The sequence below is a fragment of the Galendromus occidentalis genome, unplaced genomic scaffold, assembly GCF_000255335.2.
Source record: "Galendromus occidentalis unplaced genomic scaffold, Mocc_1.1 scf7180000077500, whole genome shotgun sequence".
NCBI lineage: Eukaryota > Metazoa > Arthropoda > Arachnida > Mesostigmata > Phytoseiidae > Galendromus > Galendromus occidentalis.
The window spans coordinates 167639-192912 of record NW_003805488.1 but is presented as its reverse complement, the minus strand read 5'-3'; the positions used below and the strand labels follow the sequence as shown (position 1 = coordinate 192912).

At 51.8% G+C, this 25274-nt stretch overlaps 1 protein-coding gene across 1 annotated transcript in view; it reads right to left on the bottom strand.

Moving 5' to 3' along the window:
* Positions 1–2212: 2212 nt before the first annotated feature.
* Positions 2213–25274, bottom strand: part of LOC108864672 (calcium-activated chloride channel regulator 1-like) — a 31729-nt gene continuing 8667 nt past the window's right edge. The window contains exons 2-9 of the mRNA XM_029112427.1: positions 9428–9749; positions 9048–9216; positions 6036–6287; positions 5822–5915; positions 5139–5372; positions 4198–4956; positions 3783–4071; positions 2213–3549 (exon numbers count right to left, since the gene is read on the bottom strand). Of these exons, the coding sequence (XP_028968260.1) occupies positions 2213–3549; positions 3783–4071; positions 4198–4956; positions 5139–5372; positions 5822–5915; positions 6036–6287; positions 9048–9216; positions 9428–9749 (3456 nt within the window). The remainder of the gene's footprint in view (positions 3550–3782; positions 4072–4197; positions 4957–5138; positions 5373–5821; positions 5916–6035; positions 6288–9047; positions 9217–9427; positions 9750–25274) is intronic.

Here is a 25274-nt window from a genome sequence, read left to right as displayed (position 1 = left end):
TTGGCAGAGTGAAATACTGGTTCGAATGGATGGTTTGCCGCGTCATCCACGTTGAAAATTACAACAAATCCTCCCGATATGCATGGTGATGCAACGACCTTCGTCCGCCAGGATGGTTTCTCGGCTCAATGCAAGGCATTCCCGATCCGACTGCTCGACAGATACTCCAGATCGCCTGTAGAAGTATTTGTCCCAATAAATATTTGAGAGTGCGATGAAACTTCGCAAATGTCCCGATCGACTTCCGGCAATTGGAGCCCCGAAGTTTCTGCCGAGACGCACGGGTACAACCTCTCAGCGGCCTTGATGAACCGTCGAATAATTGAAAGATCTGTCCCCGGCATCAGTTATCTGGACGAAAGAGTTGAAGCGATGGGGAGGAATAGGAAATGCGCAACCTTACCTGATGCACCGAACAATTCTACGGGTCATCGAGATTCAAATTCGGAAAGGTCGAGTTATTTAAAATAGAAATTCCTATTTACATGTATGCAATCATGAGATTCAAGTAGTTCGATAGGAGAGATGGTACAAAAATTCTTGAGAATTGTTACTACAGCATGTGTAAATATTCATGAATGGGACTGAAGGGAGGGAGTTTTCCACTCGAGTCCGAGATAATTTGATTGCCGAATTATTCTCTTGACCGGGTCTCTCCATGGATCGCTTTCAGAAAGTGAAACAGAACTCGCGTCATGTTTTTTGGAACGAGACTGAAAGTTATTCTGACAGCTGGGGAGTATATCCACGACAAGATACCTCTCAGGTCGAGAATTCTTCGACTCCGTCAGCCCATTCTTCCCCATGACTAGCTTTGTAGGGTGACCAATGACGTTTCTCGACGGAATCCATTGAATTTTCGAACGTTGAACGAACTCTCGAGTTGATTGCGATCCGTGATTTCTACAACATCCAAGGCCTGCGCCAAATACGAAGGTGATCGGTCGCGTGAGAGCCCACAACCAGGGCATGTTTTACAAAATATACAATAATCATTCCATGTATGATACACCGGTGGAACCTTCATCGTACGCTTGCTCGACCACGCATACGGATTGAGACACATACGCGTACCTTACGATCGGAAAAGTAATTCCTCGAACGTTCCGCACATCACATCAATCCTTCTGAGGGTCCACCATCACTGCACAGTAATCACGATTCGAACCCTAGAGTTCCTGGCTAACAATTAAATAATACCTAAGCTTTGGCATCCTTCGATTCGAAAACTCGCGCGCCATGAAAACCGGGCGAGGTTCGAACATTGAAAATGCGCTTGGTCTCCTCGGAGGTTGTAGGTAGGTATGTCTTCTAGCCGAAAGGCTCAAGTGACTCCCGTTTACTCGTTGGGCCGAAAGATTAATACAGGGGAGTCAACGTAGACGTGAGATGACCGTTCGGAGTGCCCCTGTGAAGATCAACTCTATGCTGCGCTATTCGACGGCATGCGAATATGTTTGAGCCTTTCGCGACGACGACGGCGTGAAAGGGCGAAGCTTCCACAAAGCGTCTCGCTCACGCGGATCCCAAACAGAGTTTTTTGAAGGTGTATCTGTCGCGTTAATACAGACTTGGTCGTATCGCGCGTTATGAAGTTGAACGGATGATCTCTCGCAACGACACTCCTAACAGACACCGAGATTGGAAATGAGTCATATTCAAAGAATATCTACTATCGAATACATTTGAAAACGTTCCTTGTTCCGACCTTGTTCGGTAATACGCTAGATTTAAACAAACTAGCGTGAGCCTCCGAGAGTATCACAGATGAAAGCTGGGCCAACTATTTGGCAAGTAGCTCGTTCGTCCTTCTTGTCCAAAACACGAGGCGTAATGCGACTCTTTCAGCATCGACTGTCGATCGCCGTCTATTTCCCTCAAATTCCGATGAATTGGAGCGCTCCCGTTGTTGATGCTAATGGTGCCGTCGGTCGCCGAAACGACGCGCTAAGTTCACAGAGTTCGCTCCGGTTCGGCAGCTGTGGTCAGCTCGATCTTTGGCTCAAGATCAAAGCGAAGGTCATTGCGTCCCGCAGGTGCTTCCATCCGGGTGGGAAGAGGACATCTGCTCGCTGCTTCTTTTTCTCGTCCTTTCAGTCCCTTGTCCGTGTTCCCGACCGAACTATGATCGAGTGCAGCGGACGGTCACTAGCGCCCGCATTGAAAGGAACAGATCGACTTCGATTGCTTATCAGCGGCGTCGCCTGACGCTTTAAACCTGCGTGATGTTGCGGGACACCTGCACTCCTGCCGGCAGCAACATCGGTGGGTTGCCGTAGTAGGGCGCGAAAACTCCGGGCTGATGGGTGGGTTGCCGCCTGAACGAGTCCATTGTGCTGTAAAGACTCGGGTTCGACGAATTGATAGAGTCATCGGTAATATGGGCGTGAGGCGAATGCAGCGTCAACACCGACGGCGGAATTTCGTTGCGTTGTTTGGCTTCTTGGACCTTGCTATAATGCTCGAGGAGCACCTCCGCAGGCCATGAGTTCACGTGGCTGAGCCCCGATTGACTTTGCGACGTGGTGATGATAATATCCGAGCCCGGAATACCGTGGGATAGCGGGCCCATCGAATTGTGTGAGTGGATGGGGAGGGCGGTGGCGGGCGACGGTGGTCCGATCGTGTGTCCGATCACCCCCGACGTGAGATGGTGGCCGTTGCCGCCGTTCCCGCAGTCCTTGGTGAGGGATCCGGTTCTCGAGCCCGCGGACGAGTCCGAGTCGGGCGGGTTGGCGCTCTTGTTGACATTGTGGCCGTTGTGGGCGGCCACTTCAGAAAGCTTCTTCTCGATCTGATCGTCGTGCGCTGACTTGCATTTCGCTCTCGTGATGTAACAACAACCGAAACTGACGCACGCCATGCAGCATATCAAGACAAGGACCACAGGCAACGAGGGGTATGCGAGCACCGCCGCCATTCGTTCGTTTTCGTAGTTGGTCTGGGAATCACGATCGTGAGGAAATTCTTTCTGAGTACCGCCCTTCCCTAGCGATTTGATGACCGACGAAATGCTGTTTCCGTGCACGGCCGAAGGCATGACGTGTATGGCAACGACGTTCGACACCGGCGACAGCGTCCCGTACGAACTGTTGACCTTGAGCGCGAAGTAAAACGGCATAACCTGGTTGCGAGTCTTGATGAAAAGCTGTTCTCGAGAACCGGCCTCCCGAGGCGACGCGAGAGCGTTGTCCAGATCTTCGGACGTGAGCTCCTCGCCGTGGCTATCGAATTGCGTGAGCGCATCGTCTCGTTTGTAGAATTTCTTGACGATGTACGAACCGGCTTTCCCCACATCTCGGACGTTGCCTACCGCGGTCCAAGCGAGGCCGACACCTGGAGGATTGGATTGCAAGTAGACTACACGGAGATCGAGCACTCGGGACGGGTGCGCCCAGGGTGCTGCGATCTCTCCGTCGCGTTTCTCGCGATGCAGCTGCGTCACGAAGAACGAGCCGTAGAGGACGCGACGTGAAAACGGTTTCGTAGTGTTTAGGGCCGTTCGCATTATTGCGCTCCCGCAACAAGGGGTGTGGGGGACGGTGTCATCTGAAAGAACGGAGGATTCCGTGAGACATAGAAGGCATCACAATAAAAAGCAACGCATCAAAACGAACAGGTCGGGGAACAAAACGGGAAGACCGACGGTTTTTTCCCGACAGGTGAGAAGCGGGGAATAGAAGGGGGGAATGGGGGGGGGACAGGAAGGAAGAGCAGAGTTCAGGAGGATTTGCGAAGGGGGAGGAGGACGTCTCGGAGCAGAGTGAGCGGAGACCACTTACCAGGAACAGTAGCGCTGCGTAGAACCGCGGCGTTTCCGTCGCTTTTAGCCTCGACAATGAGTCTATATCTTCCGGTTTTCTTGATACCATCAATGAATCTCGAATATACGCCGTCGTCCTTCGTGATATCCGGATCCCCAGCCCCGTTATCTTTAAGGTCGACGCAGAGTGTCGGCTCGGTTTGGTCCGACACAAGAGTGATCTTGGCGACCACCCTTGCATCGACCACGGGGCGTCCACCGCGCCCCACTTTGGCGTACACCACGAGTCCGTCGTGTTGCAGACTGACCTGTTGCGCAAAAGAGAGGAACATTAGAAAAACGAAACGCGGTGGATTTCTAGTTGCAACGGAGGGAGGAAAGAACGGAGCTACCTAATTAGGAAAATTTAGTCGTTCCCTGAACGCTTCACTCACGTTATGACTGGGCTGTGAGATCCAGATTTCCACTCGGATCGGCTCCTCGTCCTCCCGGGACGGTTTGGCCGACGCGGTGATGATGATCGGTTGCTTGGTGTCTCGTCGAGATTTGGTCTCGAGTCTCCAGACACCGACGATAGGATCGGGTATCCGGAACTCGTAGTACCAGAACCGGGCCTCCGTGAACACGAATTTGTAATCTCGTATCGTATAGGTCTTCTTGCCGTTATGCTCAGGGGCGAAGAGTACTACGTCCTTGGAGGAAACGGCCCAGGCCCGATCGACGCCGAAATTGTGACCCAGTATCCTCACTCGCAGATCGTTGTCCAGAGAGGGGTCGACGTAAAATTCGAACACCATATCGCCTTGCTCTTTTCCGTAGAACTCCTTCTCCAAGATTTGGGTTTGACTTTCGTAATCCTGGTCGGAGAGTCCGCCATACGTGCTGAAGTACAGGGCGTCGTACAACTGTTGGAGGGCGGTCAGCGTTATGGCATCGTCGATGGGTGTATCGTCGATAGCGATCGTCCGACCTCCGGTACTCGTCACGAACTCGTCGAGGGTGTTCGATCTCTTGTGGGGTTCTGGCGGCGCTGGAAACACGATGGACGAGACGCGGACGCCGTTGTCGAGATAACTTTGACGGACGGAATCGTCGAAATCCTGTCTCAGAACACCGTCGCCGATGATGAAAACGCGTTGGGAGAAGATGTCACGAGGAACCCTCTCCATTATCTCGCTCGTGTCGTTCAAGGACTGCGGATGGAGGATCGGATCAAATCAGAGAGAGTTATGGCACAGAAGCGAAAACAACCGAAGGAAATGAGGGAGAAAGATCCACCTGGATCTAGCCATTGAAAAATGAATGGCGATTCGATAACGATAAATAAATTAAATCCAAAATCAATAGTTATTCAATCATTCAAGCCATCACTCACTCTCAAGGCGATCCTCAGGGCGTCTTCTAGCGTTGAATTTCCTTGCGCCTCCATGTCGGCGTTGTTAATCAATGTCGCAATGGCTTTTTTGACGCTGTCGTCGTGCGCCGGTATCCGATGGAGCACCACTTCGCAAGGCACCTTGCCGTAAACTATCACAGTGATTTGCATGTTCGCTGACAGGTCGAATGTCAGGTAGTGTTCCAACGCCCGCAGCACGTAATACTGACGGCTCTGGAATGGGGAAAGAGTTTGCTGTCTAGAAGCCGGCAAGGTATTCTCGCGTGTCGGACGAAGTATTATCGGCTCGACATATCGTGCCGTCGGCCATTGGTGTGTTCTGTTGCAGAACAAGTTCTCAGGAATTTATCTCGGTATGTTGAGAATCCCAACTTGACTTGAGCGGCTAGCAACCAAGAGGAAAAAATGAGCAATTTTTTGTGCAACCCCGAGATCTCGGATCTATGAGCCGAGCCATTTTTGCACCGGGAGGAATCCCGGCAGTGCATACGTGTAATATGTACCTAGGGGAGCGCGAGAGGCATGCACGGTCAGTCGGTCCCTCGCTTGCGCGGTGAGCTTCACGAAACTTCGGCATTCTTCGATAAGAAGTCGAGAGAGGAAACGGGAGGGGCGAGAGGGTCGAGCAATATGGCGGTAAGGAATGAAAATCGAGCACTCACGAATTGTAATCCAGGCTCGCTCAGGTGGAGTATCAGAGCCACGGCGAGGGCTTTCTCCTGGTAGAACATGAATCGAGTCCGTCCCAAAGGACCGCTGGAGAAGACGTAGTAATGATTATCACTGCGAAATCTCGATTTGCTCTAATTAAATTTCGAATCATTATTAACGGTGATTCGAGCATTTTCACGCGGTCAGATCACTCCCGAAACTTACTTCCCCGCAGCCCGAGAGAAATCCTCGTGCTGGTCGATGATCTCGGCGACCGACCTTTGGTGGCACATGGCATTCTGCTTGTTCGGAAGACTTCTGTCGTGCTGATGTTCTCCGCAGAATTGAGTTGCGCTGGGAATTCCGCTCATAATCGAAGACTCGACTTCATCCTGGATGACAGGAATGCAGTCCATGTCCATCGGAAGGCCGTTCTGTAGGTTTATCGAAGCGTTGCAAGCTACTCCGTTGCCGTTCCTGGTTCGTGAAAGAATGAGGAAAATCTCGTTAGAAAAAGTCTGTTGGATGCGTCTGGTCCGGGAAGCGTTATAGTGGCCCTCCGCCATCTGCCCCTCTGTAGTAGATTCGGAGTAAGACGCTGCGACTCAATGGGACGAGTCGACACATGGGTCTCTGTTTGTTCCTAGCTTTACAAGCAGACGAACACGTGGAGAAAAGTCGGATATAATCGTGGCATGCTTTCATTTTTCCTTGGCGGAATGGTTTTCAGCCTTTTCCCGTCAGACCAGCTGTCATCTGTAGCGTTACGACCCGCTCTGGGATGGATTCTCCAGAATCGCGCGAGATAATCTCGACTTGTCTCGCTCCTAATTTAATAACTACTCTGATGAGCACTTAGTTCCCTTCAATTAGCATGATACCAATGCACGGGTCGAGAAATGGAGCGCTCTCTAGAAAGCTGCAATCGTCCTCGATTCAGGCAGAGAGAAATCCGAGACCCGAGCCTCGAATCAAAACAAGGTGCGGGAAATCAAAGTTTTCGCCACGCTCCGCTCCCCTTCCGCGACTGTCGCCAGTATCCGCGTCAAAGGATCTCATTGGATTGGAAGACTGGTCCTGCGAAAAATAAGGGACCAGCCCCCACACTCCGAGTGAGAATCCTGAACTCCATTGTTGAAACTTTCGAAATTGGAAGACTCCATTGAAACTCCCGGAGAAGTTTCGACCTCGCGAGGTGCTGTCCGTTGTCCTGCATAGCGGAGAGAGTCCCAGACTGTTTTTCAGTTGAAAAATCGGGGGTCCGTTCTGCTATCGCTTCGCGAAGGCAGCACCGAGGTGATTCGACACCGATGTATTTATCCATTATTTTCACTTACAGCTCTGGAGAGTCCCCCGAATCCATAGATATATAGGTACATCCTTCTTCCCTCGCAGGTGAATGCTTCCCATGCTGAGCGGAAGGTTCCCACTAGCGAAATTTCCAGCGGTGGATATCGAGGTGAACCCAGAAGGAGTATCAATCGTTCGATTCTCGAGTCCGCTGCTCACGGGCAGACGCGGAGGTCGAGGAAACTTCCCTCACATTCACGGCTCAGCGATTATCTGGCGTTATAAATCATCAATTAAATCGACACAATGGCAGGTGATGAATAATCGGCGCATAGGGGAACGATACACGTGGATGGATGTCTTCGTCGCAGGCACCCCTAATCAATGCCTGAGACATCAGCGAAATTCTGCGAAATGGATAAGCAGTAATAAATTTCCGAGTCATTCCAGGAGTAGAAGAAATATCGCTCGGGGGAGCCTCAGATTCCACGGCTCCTCTGCTCTGGAAAACCAATTCGACGGATTCACCAAAACCTTCCAGCCAGCTGCCGTTCGAGATCAAACCATGCCGCTGACGGCGACTTTTTCTTGCTTTCTCAAACGAGAGGGATCTCAGCGAGACTTGGAAAAGTCGATGAGTATTTATATCGACCACTTTATTTTCACTTGCTTTGTTTATCTCGCTCTCCGGTGGAGGCTCTCGAGTGCGAAGCAGTGCGTGAAATGTGGACCACAGTCACCCTCGACTGAGAACGTAAAAGGTTCCCAGAGAAATCGCTTCTCCCCCCTGAGCCGGTCTTTTTAATTCTCTCTCCGTCGCTTCTACGTCGTCTATGCGTCCATCCTCTTTCCCCTCGACATTCTCCCTTTGAGCGAAGCATCTTTTCTTTTTCTTTCCAAACATCCCTTTCGGAAACAAAAGCGTGCTTCTGTTCGACACCGACAATTCTCTCTTGATGATCTTGAGACAAATTTCTTCACCCAAATCACATCGGTACACGACACAGAGCTGTCCGTTGTACTTGGAACCATCTGAAAAACAGATGCACCAACAGAGGGGCTTCCCAGCAGGCTCGGGGTGTGGAGCGAGAACGATCCGAAAGGTGGGAAAATGGAGTATATGGATCCACATCGGTTTTGAGGCGACCGGCGAGCGGATCCAGAAACGCTTCCGCAGCCCAAGCCGAGATCGGGCAGGGTTTCAAGAGACCTCCAAAGGCTGTCATTGAAACCCAAGGTCGGAAATTACGGCCTCCTCCTACAACATTCCCCCGTAGGCGAGCCCGGTCCCGGATAATCGCGACGATCATGTTTTCTCCGCGAGATAGCCCTTAATTCGTAGCCTCGAGCACCCAATATCGACGTCGTAATGCTGAAAGTCACGTAACTTGGGCCGTGGCGGTTGCATCGCTAATCTGAGTGACACTCGCTAAACGAGCGCAGCGCGAGCTCAAGAGCACCCGAGAGTGGGACTGACTCTCCGTGTGCCGATGACGAATCAGCAGGCCGTAAAACAGTCTCGCCTGATGACTGTCGTCACATCTGGATTGGATTCGAAGATGGGCGCCGGCGAGCCCCGAGTTATTTCAGCGGAACGACCGACAAAACTAATGCACATTGCAGGAGAGTGCGCTCGCGGGCGGGTGCGCGAGCGAGCCAGCAAGCAAGCATGAGCCGTTCCGAGACTTCTGAAAAATGATTCGACGCCCAGGCCTTCGCCATAAGAGCAATAACACTTCTCACTTTGGCCTGAGAGGAGAAGAAAAGAAGAGGCTATTCGCTCGCCTCCATCGCGTCCTCTAATTTCGCCTCCGTTCTCGTACGGAGACGTTGGCTGAGAACTTTCGCTTCGCAGAATTTTGTGATTCGCGATTCTTAACTTCATCGTTCCGATTCGGATCCTGGAACCCAAGCTCGGGGAAAACGCCGAGGGCTCCGGGAACTCACTTGAATTTCGGCCGAACTGGACGATCCGTGCACAAGTTGAGCTGGATGTCACTGTGCCTTCCGGCGGACGGTTTAGCGAAGTACAGTGGATAGATGGGGTCGCGCGGGAATCCATGTTCTCGAAAAACTCCATAGCGGTAGGTGATCCATTCACGTATGAATACGCGAGCTGTGAACCAGTGTTGTTGGTCATTAGGCGTTTGAATAATACGAAACATCCATCAGCAGTAACGTGCTAAATAGCGACGAGCGCGTGTGAGAGGGAAAAAACCGTGAGCGCCTGGCCTCGTTAAACTCGCTTGCTGCTACCGCTGCTGCAAGCAACCGGACACGAGTTGGCGTCGGTTGGGGGTTCACGAAAGGTGTTGTATGAAACTTACATGGCGGTCCGTATTTTTCGAAATGGTTCCGTTGGACGTAATCCGTGAAAAAGTTCTCGGGGATGACGATTTTATGAGCTTGTACACCGCAACCTCCGTGCTGCACGACCGACGGGTTCTCGCCGAAAGCTGATTCCTCGGCTCGTTCGATGACAATATCAGCGTCGCGAAACGACTGCCACGTCGGGAAATCGGGTCTGGGCAGCGGCTGTCTCGCCCATTGAGCCTTATTGGTCCAAGTCTTCGGAATGATAACGTGCACTTCGCCAATGTACACTCCACGACTTTTATGCAATTCTGCAGAAGCGTTCCGGATGACGGCCTGCAACGGAACACAGAAATTTTAGGGTCGGTTCTGCAACGGAACAGCGAACGGCTAGATCGGTGAGTCTCGCGAACACTAACATTATCTAATATCGACGATCTACTACCGAAGGCTCCACCGGGCGAGCGATCGAGCGAACGACGGAGAGGCGGAGAAAAACTCTGACTGATCAAAAACAGCGGCAACGAGCATCAAGTGCGCATCACGCCTCACGGAACCCGAATCGTCGTCAAGTGAAGCTCGTCACCGTAAGCGAGCTCAACTTCTAGTCGTCGTTGACGTTCAGCTCGTTGAGGTTTTTGGCCTACGAGTCGACACGTTTTTTTTTTCACTCAGCTTCTTTTACTTTCTGAGCTCCTTCTCCCTTGTTATTGTGATTTTGCGCTCACAGAGAGGCGAACCCACAGCTCACAATCAGCCAGTCAGACAGTCACTCACTCGCTTGGGGCGCGATGTTCTCCGTTCCTCAAAAAACATCTACGTCGAGCGACATATGGAGGGCAGGCTCCAACATGCATCGCGATGAGCCTCGCTCTCCAGGTTCAGGTTGTACAACGATAACTAATTGATGCGGCCGTGAGGTGAATTGATTCGCCACGCTATTTCACGGTCACTCTGAATATTCAACACGGGAAGCAATAACGAGCGCACTCCAAGACGAAACTTTAACGTGAATGACTACCAACAATGACGGACAATGCATACAGCAACGAGCATGGAGCCGAACACCATAGCGTCGGCAACTAACAATCACGGCGAGGGCCACGAACGCGAGCTTCACAAAAACAATAAGGGCCTAGCGAAGATTGAAGTCGCAACGGCAGGAGCGAGTCAAAGCTACAGAGAAGTTAAATTATTCTTCAGATTGAGATAAGCAAACGCTGTTCAACTATATGAAGTCGATGCTGCTGCAGGACGTGACGCATCAGTGCCCAACGAGTGTTTGACCGACCGCTTTGCGGTGCCGGCCCGACGTCCAGGGCGTAGTGGTAGCAGCCGGGCAGCTATTCATCGACGGTCAATTGGTTGTTTTGTTTTGTATATCTCTGCTCCACCGAAAAAAAGAAAAACAAAAAATAAAAATCTTCCCGGGAACCCGCCATCAGAGTCAGCCATGGACGAACGAGTGACCGACTGAGCAAAAACTTGATAACACTGCTAGTCACCCGAGCAGACCAACCGACGTGCGGACCGACGGACAAGCGGGTATATCCAGAGCAATTCAGACTCTCATCTTTTGGATTCGCATCTCACGAGCACTTCACGCGAAACCCCATATAAATTTGGGCTCCGGAACGCATGACAACGGGCTCGCCCGAGCTTCTCACTCAATGTCAGAGGCGGCAAACCATAGCGATTCCTTCAACCGGTCCTCGCCGAGAGATCCGACGGGATTCAGCGACAATGCTGCGAAGTTACGCGATCGGACTCGAGGGAGCATCATTATATTGATTGTTACTTCGCGTCCAGAGGGTATCTGTTTGATTTCCGATCGATTCGTTCCGATTTTTCGGAGCATCTGCCCTCGTCTCGCGGATGATATATCGTGCGCGAGTACAACATATTCAAAACAGATTCACGGTGACTTCCGACCGAAATGCCAGCTGAAAGTGGAGTCTATCTTCTTGAGTTCCCCCTCGAGCCTTCGCCCATCTTAGGTGACTGCACTCCACCAAGATACGGTCCCGCATCCCGTTCGGCGATTCCCTCGGAATATACACGCGCCCAAGGGAGAGCGCATTGATTCAAAACGGAGGCGACGCAGAACCGGTGGCCCGGACCACTTCGTGATGTCGGTTATGGTGGCCCACAGGCGTGCGCGCATCGAGCCACGCAATGGGCATGCGACCGAGCTCAAGGGCGGAATAAATTTTTAACAAGCTTGCTTAGGCGAGGGGTCAGAGAGCAGGGAGTATCATCCGCACGATGGAGATGAAACACTTTGCTGCGCACACAAACGAGCTCAGAATTAATTCGCATAGTAGTAGGTGCTCCGGTTGTAACATTCAATGCGACAGGGGATCGTGTCTGGAAAATGTTTGTGTCAATCTCGGAGCAGTGAGTTTGAAAACCTCAGCTCGAGCTGCACGCGAGTCCATCAGCACCGCGGGTTCTCAGTCGAGCGCATGAGTACTTTCGTGCTGATAACGAAATTATTTTCCGATGGGTTCTCGAGTGTTTTCGAAACATCTCATCAAGCCAAAGAAGGGAGTGCACAATCCGTGGCGGAGGAACCCGAGCGAATTCAACGATCTTAAGTGAATCTGAAAGGCGTGAAATTCCCCGTGTGTGGGTGCGCGTGGGACTTTCGTCCGCATGGAGAAACTGCCCGGCAGGAAGTCCGTCTGTCCCTTCGGCTGTGGGTGAGAAAGGGTGTACCCAAGAGAGAACGATGGGGATCCGGGGCTCGAGACGTTTGAAAGGTTTTTAAAGAGTCTCGAAACCCCTCAAGCATGAGCCTGAATTAAGTGGTCAGAACTCCGCAGATTCAGGCTGGGCTGCTGTCGCGCGATGCGTTGGAGAGCCGTGTCAAGGACAGATTCCTTCCCCACCAACGAGCGATCTCCGGCGACGACATCCTACAAGTATGTTCTTAATGAGAAGCAAACCCCACAGTTTCATTCAGAGGTCCTGCAAGGCGCCACTAGAAACAGAGCAGAACCCTCGAGGCATTAGCCGGGAGTGCCAGGTCGGCATACATACTCCCTCTGCTTGTTCGATCGGTCGCAAGCTAGCCCGTTGCCTGCAGCGGTGGTCTTGTTCGGAGGGAGCAACAGAGTCGTTGTTGTTGTCCTGGTCTTCTTCACTGTCGTCCCAGCGGCCGCAGCCATTCTCCCCTGGTTTCGCTCCGTGGAGATATATGGTATATATTGCATCACACAATGGCGGCGGCGGCGCTCTCTGCTGCTCATTGACAATCGATCGATTGGTGCTGCTAGGCGGTCCGCCGCTTGCCTGCGAGGCGGCTGATCGGCAGCCAGTCAGTCGCTCGCTCGCTCAGTCAGCGGGTCGGTCGGTCGACAATCGTCAAAGAAAGGCATACCCATGGAAAGAGTTACCATTCCCTGTATATTCACCGCGGCGATTACCAGCAGGCCTTCTCCTTCCTTCCCCAATCTTCCATCGACGTAGTACAGCCTAACACAGTCTCGCCCACGCGGCTCATTCATTTGAGGGCTGTATCCGCTCGAGGTGATTCACATCGATTCCGAAGGTAAACCGGAGGAGACCCAGAGCTCGCTCCGTCTCTCCCGAATGTTTTTCATTCGTATACACCTCAAGTACAGCATATGTTCTTCTTGGAAAATGTTCTCTCCCCACAGCGGACGCGCGATTCTCCCGAATTCCTTTCCAGACCCCTTCAATACAGTAAGCTAGAGCCAGCTTCTCTCGTCAACCGGAAATTAGCGAATAGTCCCGAGTCACGAGTGTGAGGACCGGTCGTCCTGCGAGTATGTACATATCTGCGGAACACTATTACAGCTGTTCCAGCGGGGACCGGGGGTCAACTTCGGTTCGACGTCTTGAACGGCGGACTCGACCGGTCAGCGAGGTTCTGGAGAGCCAGCGAGCCGGCCGCTTTTATTGTAAATGTGTGTCGCTAACTTTTTGAAAACTCTCCGGGAACAAGAAGTTTGCGAGTTGTTAACTCGACGCCAAGGCAATTCATATGACGTCCCTCCGGCACGGACGAACGCACGAGCGCTAGGCTCGCTGATAGCATCCGCCGAGCAGCAGCACCGCCGCCGCCACGCCACCAAGAAAGTGTGACCAGGCTGAATTTTTTTCGAGAAGTCGCCCGAGAGAGGCGGCCGCGCTATTACTTTGAGCGTTGCCGCTATCTCGCTCTCTCTGTCCCTTCTCTGTTCCTTCGTGCGCCCCTCTGACACTTTTTCATCACTCCTGCAGGCTCCCTCAATCTTCCTTCCACGGTTCCGTGAAGTATCACCAAGTAAGTAATACAAGACCTGCAAAGCTCACAGCTGAGAATCCACCTTCTGCCGGACGGGCTGAGCTGCGGTTGTGATCTGAGCGAGCGGTCGGAGATGCCCTAGAGATTTCGCCATTTTCGATTGAAATCACGGGCCTCCATTTTTTGTGTTCTGGACCTATGGTCCGGGAAATCTCGTATATCTTCCGTGTTTCTCTCGGCATGAGGCCAATGGCGTAAACACTGTCCGCTGATCGCTTTCTGGGTCGGAAGAGCGAGCTCAAGGCAGAATATTTTCCTCGAGCAGAATTATGGCGAGTGGAATGAACTACGGAGGCCCTCGAGTCCGCTTTTCTTTGTTTAGGAAACCGTAGAATAATGAACTCGGTAAAAGAGTCGACGCTCGGCACCTCCACGGTTCGCTCGAAATTCAATTCGGCTCACCCTCGACTCAGACGCGTCTTACGCAGGTCTTGATCCCGTACACGTGTAGCAATTGGATGGAACAGTTTTCCAGCTGCTCGCTCGAGCGGTACGGGATAAAAATAAGCTCGCATTGACGCCCGTAAAACCGAATGAGAGCAACTGGGCGAGTCAGCACCGAACAAAAAGGAAACATGGGAGGAAAAAGAGCATCTCGATCCCTAAGGTTGAAGCAAACAACGACTCGGCGAGCGATATCGAGTATCCGACAGGCTCGCGAATTATTCCAGACATGGAATCACTCAGTTTCGGCAAGCACGCAGGCGCGTGCTACGTGCGCAGAAAGTGGCACCCTGGAAATGCAGATGGAGGGCCGTCAAGATTTCTCGGGGAGCGACTCGGGCTGTGCTCGAGATTGATATTCGACGATTATATTTACAGCATTAAAGCCGAGACGTAGATCTCTGGGATGTCGGATAGAAATTCACCACGAGAGGTCACGCTAGAGGGCGCTGATGCAGTGTCTATCCAGAATACGTACACAGTCGGCGATGCTCTGGGAATATGTACATTCCGTCTTGTTCGAAGCTTGAAGAATGGAACGGTACGCGTCTTTTCATGACGTTAAAAGTCATCCCTCGCTCGATTCCCTGACTACGGAAACCAAGCGTGAAAATGTCGACTCGTAACACATAGATCGAAGGCTTGAAAAGCGGAGGAAATTCTGTTCTGCCCTTCTAGCTTGTTCGTATCCCGTGCAAGATTCGATGGGCGCCGGTAAACCCGGGTCGAGGAAGGGGAGAAGACGCTTTTAATGACACAGAATCCGTAAATGGAACTCTGTAGAACGAGCGTGAAATCGTGGTGAAACAAAGGTCTCCGAATAACAGGTAATCGGTCACAGCCCTCCCCGCATTGGCCCGATCAAAATCGTGCAGGCTTCGCATAACATCGTTTGCAATAATTTCTTCGGTTCATAGCCTTCCTGCTGACTTCTGACCCTTGGTCATCTTCCTTCATTCCGTGGCGGTGATCGGGAGAAGGAAGAGAAGGGAGAGACGAGGATAAGGAGGTAAAGCAGCTTGGCCGGAGAACCGCTCACCGAAAAAAAGCATGTTCGCGCATTTTTTCTCTTCGATTCATGATCCTGGCTATTCTGTAGCCGCTTGAAAAATATTTTTCGTCGACGACGACGGATCGTCTACCCAGGCTGCACGAGCCACGTCCTCTTCTCGAATAGCATTCATCGCAATCAAAAACGTCTTAAACAGATCCGAGATCGCGTAGAGCGTGGACGACTATTCGAGGCATTCGTACAAAAAGATGCTCTAAAGCATGTCATTAAACGGGGGATTCAAATTTGTGCAATAGGAGGTGTCTGCCAAAGACGAGAGCACCCGAGCTAAGACCGGAAACAGAACAAAAAAGCGGCGCGCATTGAAGTACGGAGAGACCAACTGGGAAGAGATTGAGACGGAGATGAAAATCGGGATAATTGCGGGACGCAACGGGGAATACAGTCGGGGGGACCAGGAAACCGGAAAAAGAAGCGGAGTCTGGGTATGGAGGAGGAACTGCGATCTTGGCCGAATCGGAGATAATAATCGGAGGGAACATCATAATGCATTCCTTACGGGCTCCAGTTAGGAGGCGAGAACGAGCACGGACCTGGCGAGGGACTGACCTAAAAGGAGAACTAGACACTACGAGAGTGGGCTCAGTATATTGCATCCTTGAGCAAGCAAGCTGCCAAAAAATGAGCACGGTTTTTCCCTCAACACCGCGTAGAGAGAAAGATAGCTCATAATGAAGGGAGTTCGGCTACGTATTTAGCGGGAGCCTGCCTCGAAGAGCAAACGAGACTCTGAACGCGACGCTGTTGAGTTTCCTGCCTCGGAACCTCGCCCAAGAGCTTCTCCCGCTCGCGGCTTCGACGTTCTGAACCTTTGGCTGTGCCGGAATGCGGCAGATTAGATCTTTCCGAGTCCCCCAGCTCAAGCCGCAACTCTTGTGATTTCACTCCCATCTATCAATGCGCCTCGTGGTCCATACCCCCCCCCTTGATACGAACGGGACCAGAGGCGAATACAGTCCGTGTGAAACCAGCAGCAGTCTTGAAATACGAGTGATTCATCCGCCGGAATCGGAGGGAGATCATTCTACTTGATTCCCCTTCAGCCAGGGAGGTTGAACGCCAGAAAGGCTGAGACTCCGGTCGAAGGACCCGAGCTGCCACCAACAACGATCAATGAATATTTTGAGTGGGAATCGTCGCCCGGAGCGATTCGGAGGCAGTCAGCGCAATATTGATTCCGAACTCACGGTTGCGATTGTTCTCTGAAGAGCTCGAGTCGTGGGGAAGTATGTGCGAGTCAAGGAATTCATTCATTTCCTAAGCTTCGAATCCCTGTTCGGAATTAATTTTTTCTCGACGGCTCCTCGCTTAAGATCTTCTAATCTTCGAAGGCTGATTGCACGATGACTTCTCCAATCTCTCGCAAAGTACGTTGGGATAAGTTCGCCTGACGGAGGGTCACCTCATGGACAACCTCAAGGCGTTTCGTCCCGGTTCCGATTTCCTGAGTTCCGTCTCCGCCTCCTCCGTCCTTGGCTTGCCAAACGTTGGTTTTGACGTAGGCTCGGCTCCGGTGATAACGGAACGGCAAAGGGGAGCGACAGAGATTTTCATCCCAAATGAGCCCGAACAGAGTTCGTGCCGGCGCGAACGATTGGGTTCCAATCGAGGACGGACCGTTCAGAGTTCGCCGCCAGCGTCGGAGCGGATAAAATGGCGTCGCTCTAATGAGCGAAGGCGTTTTCGGATCAGAGAGCTTTATTAGGGTTCATTTGAACAACAGCCCCGAAAACGCTTCTGAGCAAACAGTTGGAGGGAATAATAATTATCCAGAACAATTTGCGATTCTCCCCTCGGTGCTGACAGTTTGTTTGCCTGCGAGGCGAACTCTTTCGAATGGACGGGCAGTGAGCAGACGTAAGTAAGGGGGACCGGGCCAGCCGCCCAGTTAACTGGCGGCACCACGGCGAGCTCAATCTGCTTGTCTGCGCAGAGCACGACGATTGTGTTTTCAGAACAAATTGAGAGCTGAATAATAAATGCCGAAGAAATATAGTTTATATCGGCAGAGCGTTCATAAAACTCGCGACTCATCGTCTCATTTAATGGATTTAGCCTTTGCCTGGCTCCATTCAGCTGTAGACGGTGTCGGAGCGCGATTCGACTCCCGGGTAGAGCCCTCATTTACCCCCACCGAGCCCCCAATCCTCAACCGCCGCGCCGCCGCATCCGCTACGATTCTTTCCCGTGTACACGCTTTCGCTAATGTTGTCGGAATATCAAGAGCTGATTGATTGAGAGAGTTCGTTTTTGAGTTTTGGAGTCGGCTAGAGGACTCACGTGCAACGATCCCAATGTTCGGTCCGCCGAGCCAACTCGAGCCTGGTCGATGGAGCAATCATAGAATCAGACAACAAACAGAGAAAGCCGATTCGACTTCATGCGATACGCACGCGAAAACAAGGATGCGGAAAATTCGGTGAGGGACCCCGCGTTCGAGACATATCTCAGTCGACAGATCATTTCGTTCTACGGTGTCAGCGTTTCATCGACGATTCCCATCCGAGTGGTAGGCTTTCGAAAAATCTCGCCGCGGCTCTATGTAGTCCCGAATAGTGATAACAAGACAACGGCAATGGCGAAGAGGTAAAGTGTAAACACGGTAGCAATGCGAGAGCTCTGTCCCGTCCTCCATCGCTGTATTTCGTAAACAGGGTGTCCATAAACATTAGTTAAGAGAGATGCGGCGCTGGAAACATCAACAATGAGGCCCAGAGTCAAACACCAGGAACCGCAGCCACCGTTTGCCGATTGGCTGCTTTCGGGCCGGGTCGATGACAAGCGCGTGTTTGTTTGCGAGTTTGTCTCTCGCCTGCCGTTCTGACGGCCTAAGCGAGTGTCTGACGGTGGATCGGTACGGCTCTCGCCGATTGGACTACATATGGAAATTTGTGAGGGCGAATTGACAGATTGAGGCTGTCTTGACGAGCTCGGTATGCGTCTTCGATTCTCATCGATCATATTCTCCGAGTCCTTCGATATAAAGAGCTAGCCGACGGAAACTTAGACAAGAATAGATTATGCATGAATTATACCCGGTCGGAACATTGGAATGAACCCAGCTGACCGGTGCACCTAGGATAAGTTAATTTGACTTCACACTTCGTCATCCTAACCCTGCTAGTTGCGGCTCGCAGAGCCGATATAGGGTGAAACGTGAGATGAAACCTTATCGGCGGACGAATATCTGAATAGCGTTAATGAAGTAATGCGCTTAGCGTGGTCACCTTCGAAACTTTGTGTTCGGTGTACGCAAGTTTGTGCATACCCACGAATTACTAAGGGGCTGACCTCGCTCGAATTCAGAGAACCTCGTGCCGAGTCGTCGGGCTCTAATAGTTTTGATCCCGAAATACGCATCACGAGCGCTTTCTCGTATTCTCCAGACAACGGCCATGTTCCGAGTAAAATGGATCTGAGTATAGACTAGACTTTCAAAAAGTTGAGCTTTCTCCATACCTCGCTTGAGCGAAAACGTAAGTCCTCGGAAAACGGAAAATCACGCCGATCGCGGGTTTACTCGCGGTCCGTCACAAAATCGCAAACACACGAGGAATATTGCTCCATGGAAGACAATAAAGCGCTGCGGCCATCGCACAAATGATTCGCTCTGGAACGACAGGCAAGCATCGGTACGCCAAGATTAATTAGACGTCGGGGAAGCAACATTGCCACTCGACAGATTTACTACTGTTGCTGCCGTAGCCCACGTCGCGCAATCGAAACAGAAAATATCTCGTACGGCGATGCGAGTCTATCCGAGTCACAATAGATCGACCGAAAGCTCCAATCGTCGAAGCGTTCTGTCCGTCGCTCAGCTGCTGGTAGCTCATTCCGCGCTATTACCGGTACTGTGGGGCTGCTCAGTTGTATGACCGTCCGCTCCGAAGGCGGCGGCATCACAATACGGTCTCCACTGTGCCGTCAAATCTCAGGGCTTCCCTTCTCGCAGGGAGTTGTCAATAGCCATGGCATGTTTTGTGTCACCGAGTCCGAGGCCGACTGTTGCTCTGCAGGTTCGTGCTTTCGCTGAGCTCACCGAGAGACTGATCGTTTCCTCGGTCCCGATACGAAAATCAAAAGAGATAAATCCTCGGATCTCAGTCGCTGCTTTTCGGATAGTCCGGGGATATCGGACCGCTTCCAGAAACCTTGCCGTTTCCTAATTGAGGAGACCACCAATCAACAGTGTCTGCGATCATCGGTTGTCTCGTATCCTACATAATATACAAGAGACCTCTGTGAGGATCGACGGGCTTCTGTCATCGCTTGTGCCGCACCCAGCGGGCTACTATCACCATTAATTGTCCCAATGATTAATGTCTGATAGCTATCGTGCATTCGGTCTGACATAATTTGTTCGATTCCTGTTCAGGTGGAATCAGTCGGAGAACATAATAAATATCGAGAAAAGTACGAGCCTAAAAACAGATCGCATCAAGCTCCACAAATTCGCTAAATAGAAAAACGACCCGAGTCTAAGCGAGAGAATGCGCTACGTCATCGGGGTTTCAATTGGAAACGATGCCGTCGTCCACATCCTCCTGTCGCTCGCTCATTCGCTCAATGGACGGGCCGCCGTCCGACCGAGGGTCGGTCCGCTCGCGCGCTCGACCGCTTCTTGAACTTTTAGCGGAACAGGAGGGGGTGACAAACGTGATCACAGCGAGATACCTCTAAAGCACCTCGCTGTAGGGTTTAGGTCCAGCCACAAATCACTGTCGACAGTAACACGGCTTCTATACATCCGTCTATCGGATGGTCGTCGCCGCTGCCGTCGCTTGCCGACTGTTTAGACTTTTTCTTCTCTTTCGACCTCCGCGACGATTTCTTCTAAATACAGTTCATTGAAAAGCGTTCGGCAGTACATAGCTGATCCCGCGACTGCTTCGAGCGAGCGTTTGGTCGAGTCTTCGGTATGAAGCAAAAAAAAATGTTCGAGTCCTTTTGGCTACAAGAACAAGAAGCCCGGTCATCACAACACCCGTATGGTGACTTTGACGACAGTGCATCACTGTTGCCGGCCGAGAGATGAGAACGAGAGAAAAAAACAAGACGACCCGCATGGCGAGCGGAATGACAAGATCGACAATCGATGAGGACGACTTGCGAACTACATCATCGAGCAACGGCTGAACCTGCAGTGTAACGGTTGGACACGGCAGGCACCCGCCAAGGGACGGAAACTCAGTCAGGGCAAGCGGGCAGTCGGGCGGACGGGCGGGCTTTCGGTCAGGCGGTCGCTGTGTCGGGCGGGCAGCCGGGCGAGCTCGCTTAATCAAGGTGGCTCCACTTAGTAATGGACGACATTGCTTCCAACAAGAGCAGAGGGAAAAAGAGACCAACAACCTCAGATGCCGAGGTCCTCAGTCAGGAATTGTGGCGCCGACCTAGCGGTGCTGGTTCCCACTCCATGTCGGCGGCCCGGTGCAGGCGATGAAATCATCTAAATAATCGTTTCCATTTGTCGATACCGAGGCCTGTCTGCATGTTGATCGGGGGAAGCCCACGTCGATCCGTATCTCGGTACAACGTCGTACACTGAAGCCGAAGAAGCTGCCGCGGCAGCAGCTGACGTTGCTGCCGAACCCGCGTGCGATTCTATCACAACACTAAGCTTTATAGCTTTCTTCCCAGTCAGTCACCGGAGTAATTTATACGAAGCTCGCTTCCGATCCGACCGAAATGAGTCTTCTACGCTATGGGTCTCGCTTTGACTTAGTCGAACACAATTAATAATTGTTGAAGTGTGGGTCAGCTTCTGCTTTTCAGATTCGATCGTCTTAGGAGGAGCGTTGCGAGGAGCTCATCGATCCGGCGAACGCTCCACCGGCCGACGGAGCGGCTCAACGAGGAAATGAAATTCTGCAATAAAGTTGAAAATCGAATTTTTCAAGGAAGTCACAGCGAGAAAGAGAATGATGGAATGAAGTTTCGCTGTCGGACGGTGACACGAAATGAAATCCGTGTACTTCCAGAGAGGAATCAACGGTTGAATGAATCAAAATTTTGAATTGTGCTCCGAAGTGGTCGATTCCTCAATGACGGATCGGGAAGGTCCAAGTCCGAGAATTAAGCGAAGGCGCTTAGACTTCGCTTGCTTTCAAGGGGGATCGAATACTCGAGTGAAATGAGAAAGAAGATGGAGCAAAATATGAGGGATCAGACTCTTGACTCGAGTGGAGAAACGATGTCCACCGTTGCTCAGTCTGAGGAACACGAAGACACTCGAAAGCTGTGGTCCACTCTCCGGCATACTCCAGTCCAAATTCGAGGTAATCAATTGAACTTTATAGAGAAAAGGCACGACGTTGAGGAGAGCCACCGCGAATGGTCGAAAAAGAAGCTATCTGTCGAAGCAGATAGCCCCTAGCGACGGACACGACGACCGCGCGATGCCGATGGACGAATTTTATGACAGACATTTGAAGTGAAAGCTCGCTCCCGCAATCATGATCGGAGACAACGACCAGCCGCCCACGCCTCCGCGATACGTGTTTCAAAGCTCTTCTCCTTTCGTCGCCAAAAAAACGAACCTATGAGTGTCCTAGGTGACTCAATCAAAAGCGGTCGGATCAGCGGCTCTAGGGCTCGGAGAAAATCAGGTTTTTGGAGAGCTCGACTCTCTGCGAGATCAGCCATTCCGTGTTCCGAATTCGAATCTGGCGAGAAAGACGGGCTTGACGGCACCTTCACGAGCGGAATCGGCATACGAGCGTGACACGAACGTCGCGTTAACAGGACTGCCTTCGGAATCCATCTTCTCCGGCCGCTCGGTAGTGGACGTTTCCTCTTGAATATCATCGATGGTCGAGACACTAAATTCTTTTGAATGGCTCGGCCGATATGACGAGGCAAAAGACTCGAACGATTCCAACGCAGCCGTGGTGGTCCGAGTGACCCACCACCGGTTGGACAAACGGACGATCGGACAAACAGTCGGACACTGTCGGGTTAGGGAGCGAGCAGGCGAACAGTCGTGGCGCGATATTGGGTTTCTGGTCTGCTGAAGACAAATATTGAAGCCAATGTGATGTACGCGACCGGAGCAAACGAACCAGGAGACGAAGCGGGCGAAAGATCGAGCAAAAGATCACTAGCTAACGTTCTAACCAACAACGAACGCGGGTCGAGGGCGAGAACCGGCGACTCGGTGCTGCTCCGAGCGGTTTGTTCAAGTCACGACTTCGTGAAGGGCTGGCCGATGCCGTCCAGATATATTATGTATAAACCTAGCCGCATCGAGCTTCAGATACTATTACAGCAGAACACCGAATGCATACTCCTAGAGAAGACTTGCCCGCCTGGCCGGCCGGCCGGCCAGTGAATCGCTCGTTCGACCGAGTGCTCGGCTGGCTGGCTGACTGACTGACTGACTTCTTCAACTTTGGACACGACGACGATGATCAGAAGGCCAATCTTCGCGTCTCCGCACTGAATCCAATTTCAAGATTCAGCGTCGATTTGTGTTCCTCTCTTCATCCTCTTTTGCTCCGTCGTCGTCGTCGTCATCTTCTTCTTCTTCTGCTCTTGTTGAACACCTTTCGCGTGTCATAAGACGTCGGCGGTCGAACGAATTCGCACCTTTTCACCCGTAAAATTGTGCTCCGAAGCGAAAATTTGCTTCTAATCCCTTCATGACCCTGTTTTCCAAATCGCAGCCCGAACACTGTTTCTCCCTGTAATGGAAGAGCTGGGGCTTGATGGAGATGTCAACTCAATTGGCACCGAATATAATCGTTTCGCTTGTCTTCACCCGGACTCCCATCGCTTGACGCAGCGCGGATAATCATCAAGATTTTCATAGAGATTACAAATCGCTTCGAAAGCAGAAGAATAACGACACAGATTTGAGCCGATGAGTTCCGTGGATTACTCCGAATCGATAAGTCAAATTCCTGAATCCTCTCTCCAGGTATCTTGGAATATTCCGGTGAGTTATTCTCTGCATACGTACTTCCTCCGTGAAAAGATTTTCCCCGCGATCGAAGCCACTCCGCCGTCGGGCCGTCGTACGAGCGGAGTTACACGAGGACAACCCCCGTTCCCACGTTCAACAAGCGGGATAGAGTCACGTTGATGTCAAAAATGCCAATCCTGGACCTTCGCACCCACACTAGAGCAAGAGCGCTGACCGAACGTGCTTGAAGCCCACCATATTCTCTACTGCACACCTGAACACCAGAACCGCCGCCGCTTTAGGATCCGGGAGAATTTATCGACCGACCTGCCAGACAGCGCGCGCTCGTGAAAGGTAACGGACAACCGTTGAGCAGAGGACAAGGTCCACTGAGGGTTCGCATCTGGTCAGCAGATATCGTCCGCCCGCCAAATCTCTCGGACGAGCGAGCGCTCAATCTCAACCGCTCCGGAGCGCGGCCGTACTCGGCAGAGCTACCGTCGAGAACTCCCCTGATCAAAATAATAGAGCTGCTGTAAGATCGCCGTGCGTTGTCTAGTATCAATGGTTAGCCCGGGCCCTTTACTGTCCGGACGTTGCGTGAGAACACTCCTGGTGTCCAGGATGGGATCGATGACAGAACGATCGAACGTCCGACCGACTGCCTCACTCGACGAGGGAGGAAGGGAGCCACCGACCGACCGACTGACTGACTGTCTCGGCAATAGAAGAGCTCCGATAGAGCCGAAAAACGATCGAGAACTGTTGTTGACTTTTCGAACACTTGGCAAGCCGGTCGACGCACAAGAGGTCTTGGTCAACATCGTACAAGACAGCGATCGACGAACCGCAACATGAACGTCAAGTCTAGTGTGTGTGCGTCCGCGGGCACCAGTCGTTCAGTCCGTCCGTCCGTCATAAGGAAGTCCATGTCGCCGTTGTTGTTGGTGTCGTCGTCGTCGTCGTTGTTCATGTACGAGGGGATTTCGCGCTCCTTCAACGCGACCGGGGGCCTCCGTCGTTGTTTCAACTGCGCGCAACATTTTCATAAACTCTCCGCTGCGTTCGTCTAGCTTCAGATTCTAATTGCTCAGCCACGATCTGCAGCTGAGGCCGTGCCATTTCGTTTGAGCGCTCGCGCTTTCACCGCCTTTGTTTATTTTTACTTTTTTCTCGTACTCTTTTTTCCTCCTAATCTTCGATCGCCTGAGCGCGCGCTTCATTTCAGAAGTCTTCTCATTTTTTCTCGCGAAGCTATGCGTAGTCGTTTCTCCTCCTTGTGCGATGCTGCATCTCCCCTAAGAAATGGAAGACGACTGCGCGGGACAGATTTTGAGCCTGGAGTCGACCGACCGACCTTGCACGGTAGCAGGAGTTTTCTTATTTATGATCCGTCTTGGAGTGATCTGATTGAGAAAACACGCGAGCCCTCTATTTGACCAGCGGTGCTTTCGTGTCGGTTCCTCCAGTGAATTCACGACATCGCGCTTGCGGTCGAACGGAACAACAGACGAGCTCTGCTAATCGGCTTGGGTTTATTCGAGAGGGGAACAGAAATCTGGCCTGGAAAAAAACGACTACCCAGACGATCTATGTCGGTCAAAGAAGTGCATTTTTTTCAAGATGGAACAACAACAATGGATGGACGAACGCGATATCTGAATCGAGGCAGCCGGACCACTGAGGCAAGATGGTAACTAAAAAGGCAAGCACGAAGGTAGTAAGCCAAGATGCGAGTTAGCGCAGTACGCGCGCGCGCGCGTTTTTCCGCCCGCGGTGAGCGGACGAGCTTCGTAATCAAAGTAGACTCTTCCGCTGGGAGCGAATCTGGCCCAAAACTTCACCAAATTGGGTAAATAAGTTTTCTTAAGTCGGGCACGCCTTTCTGATGATTAAGCGGCTGAGTTTCTGCTGGGGTATTTGAACAATGGAAAATGAGCGTCTGCGTCCATCTCCCTAAATCAAAAAGCAAGCAAGCAACCAACCACCCACAACGTGAAGACAACACTTCGGAAGAACCTCGTCTTCTAATCCTATGAGCCAGGGTTCCTGAATGGGGCGCATCCCGGGGAAAACTCCTGGGCTCCACCGTTTTGTTTTCCTGACAGCAGGCTCAAGTGACGCGCGCTCCTC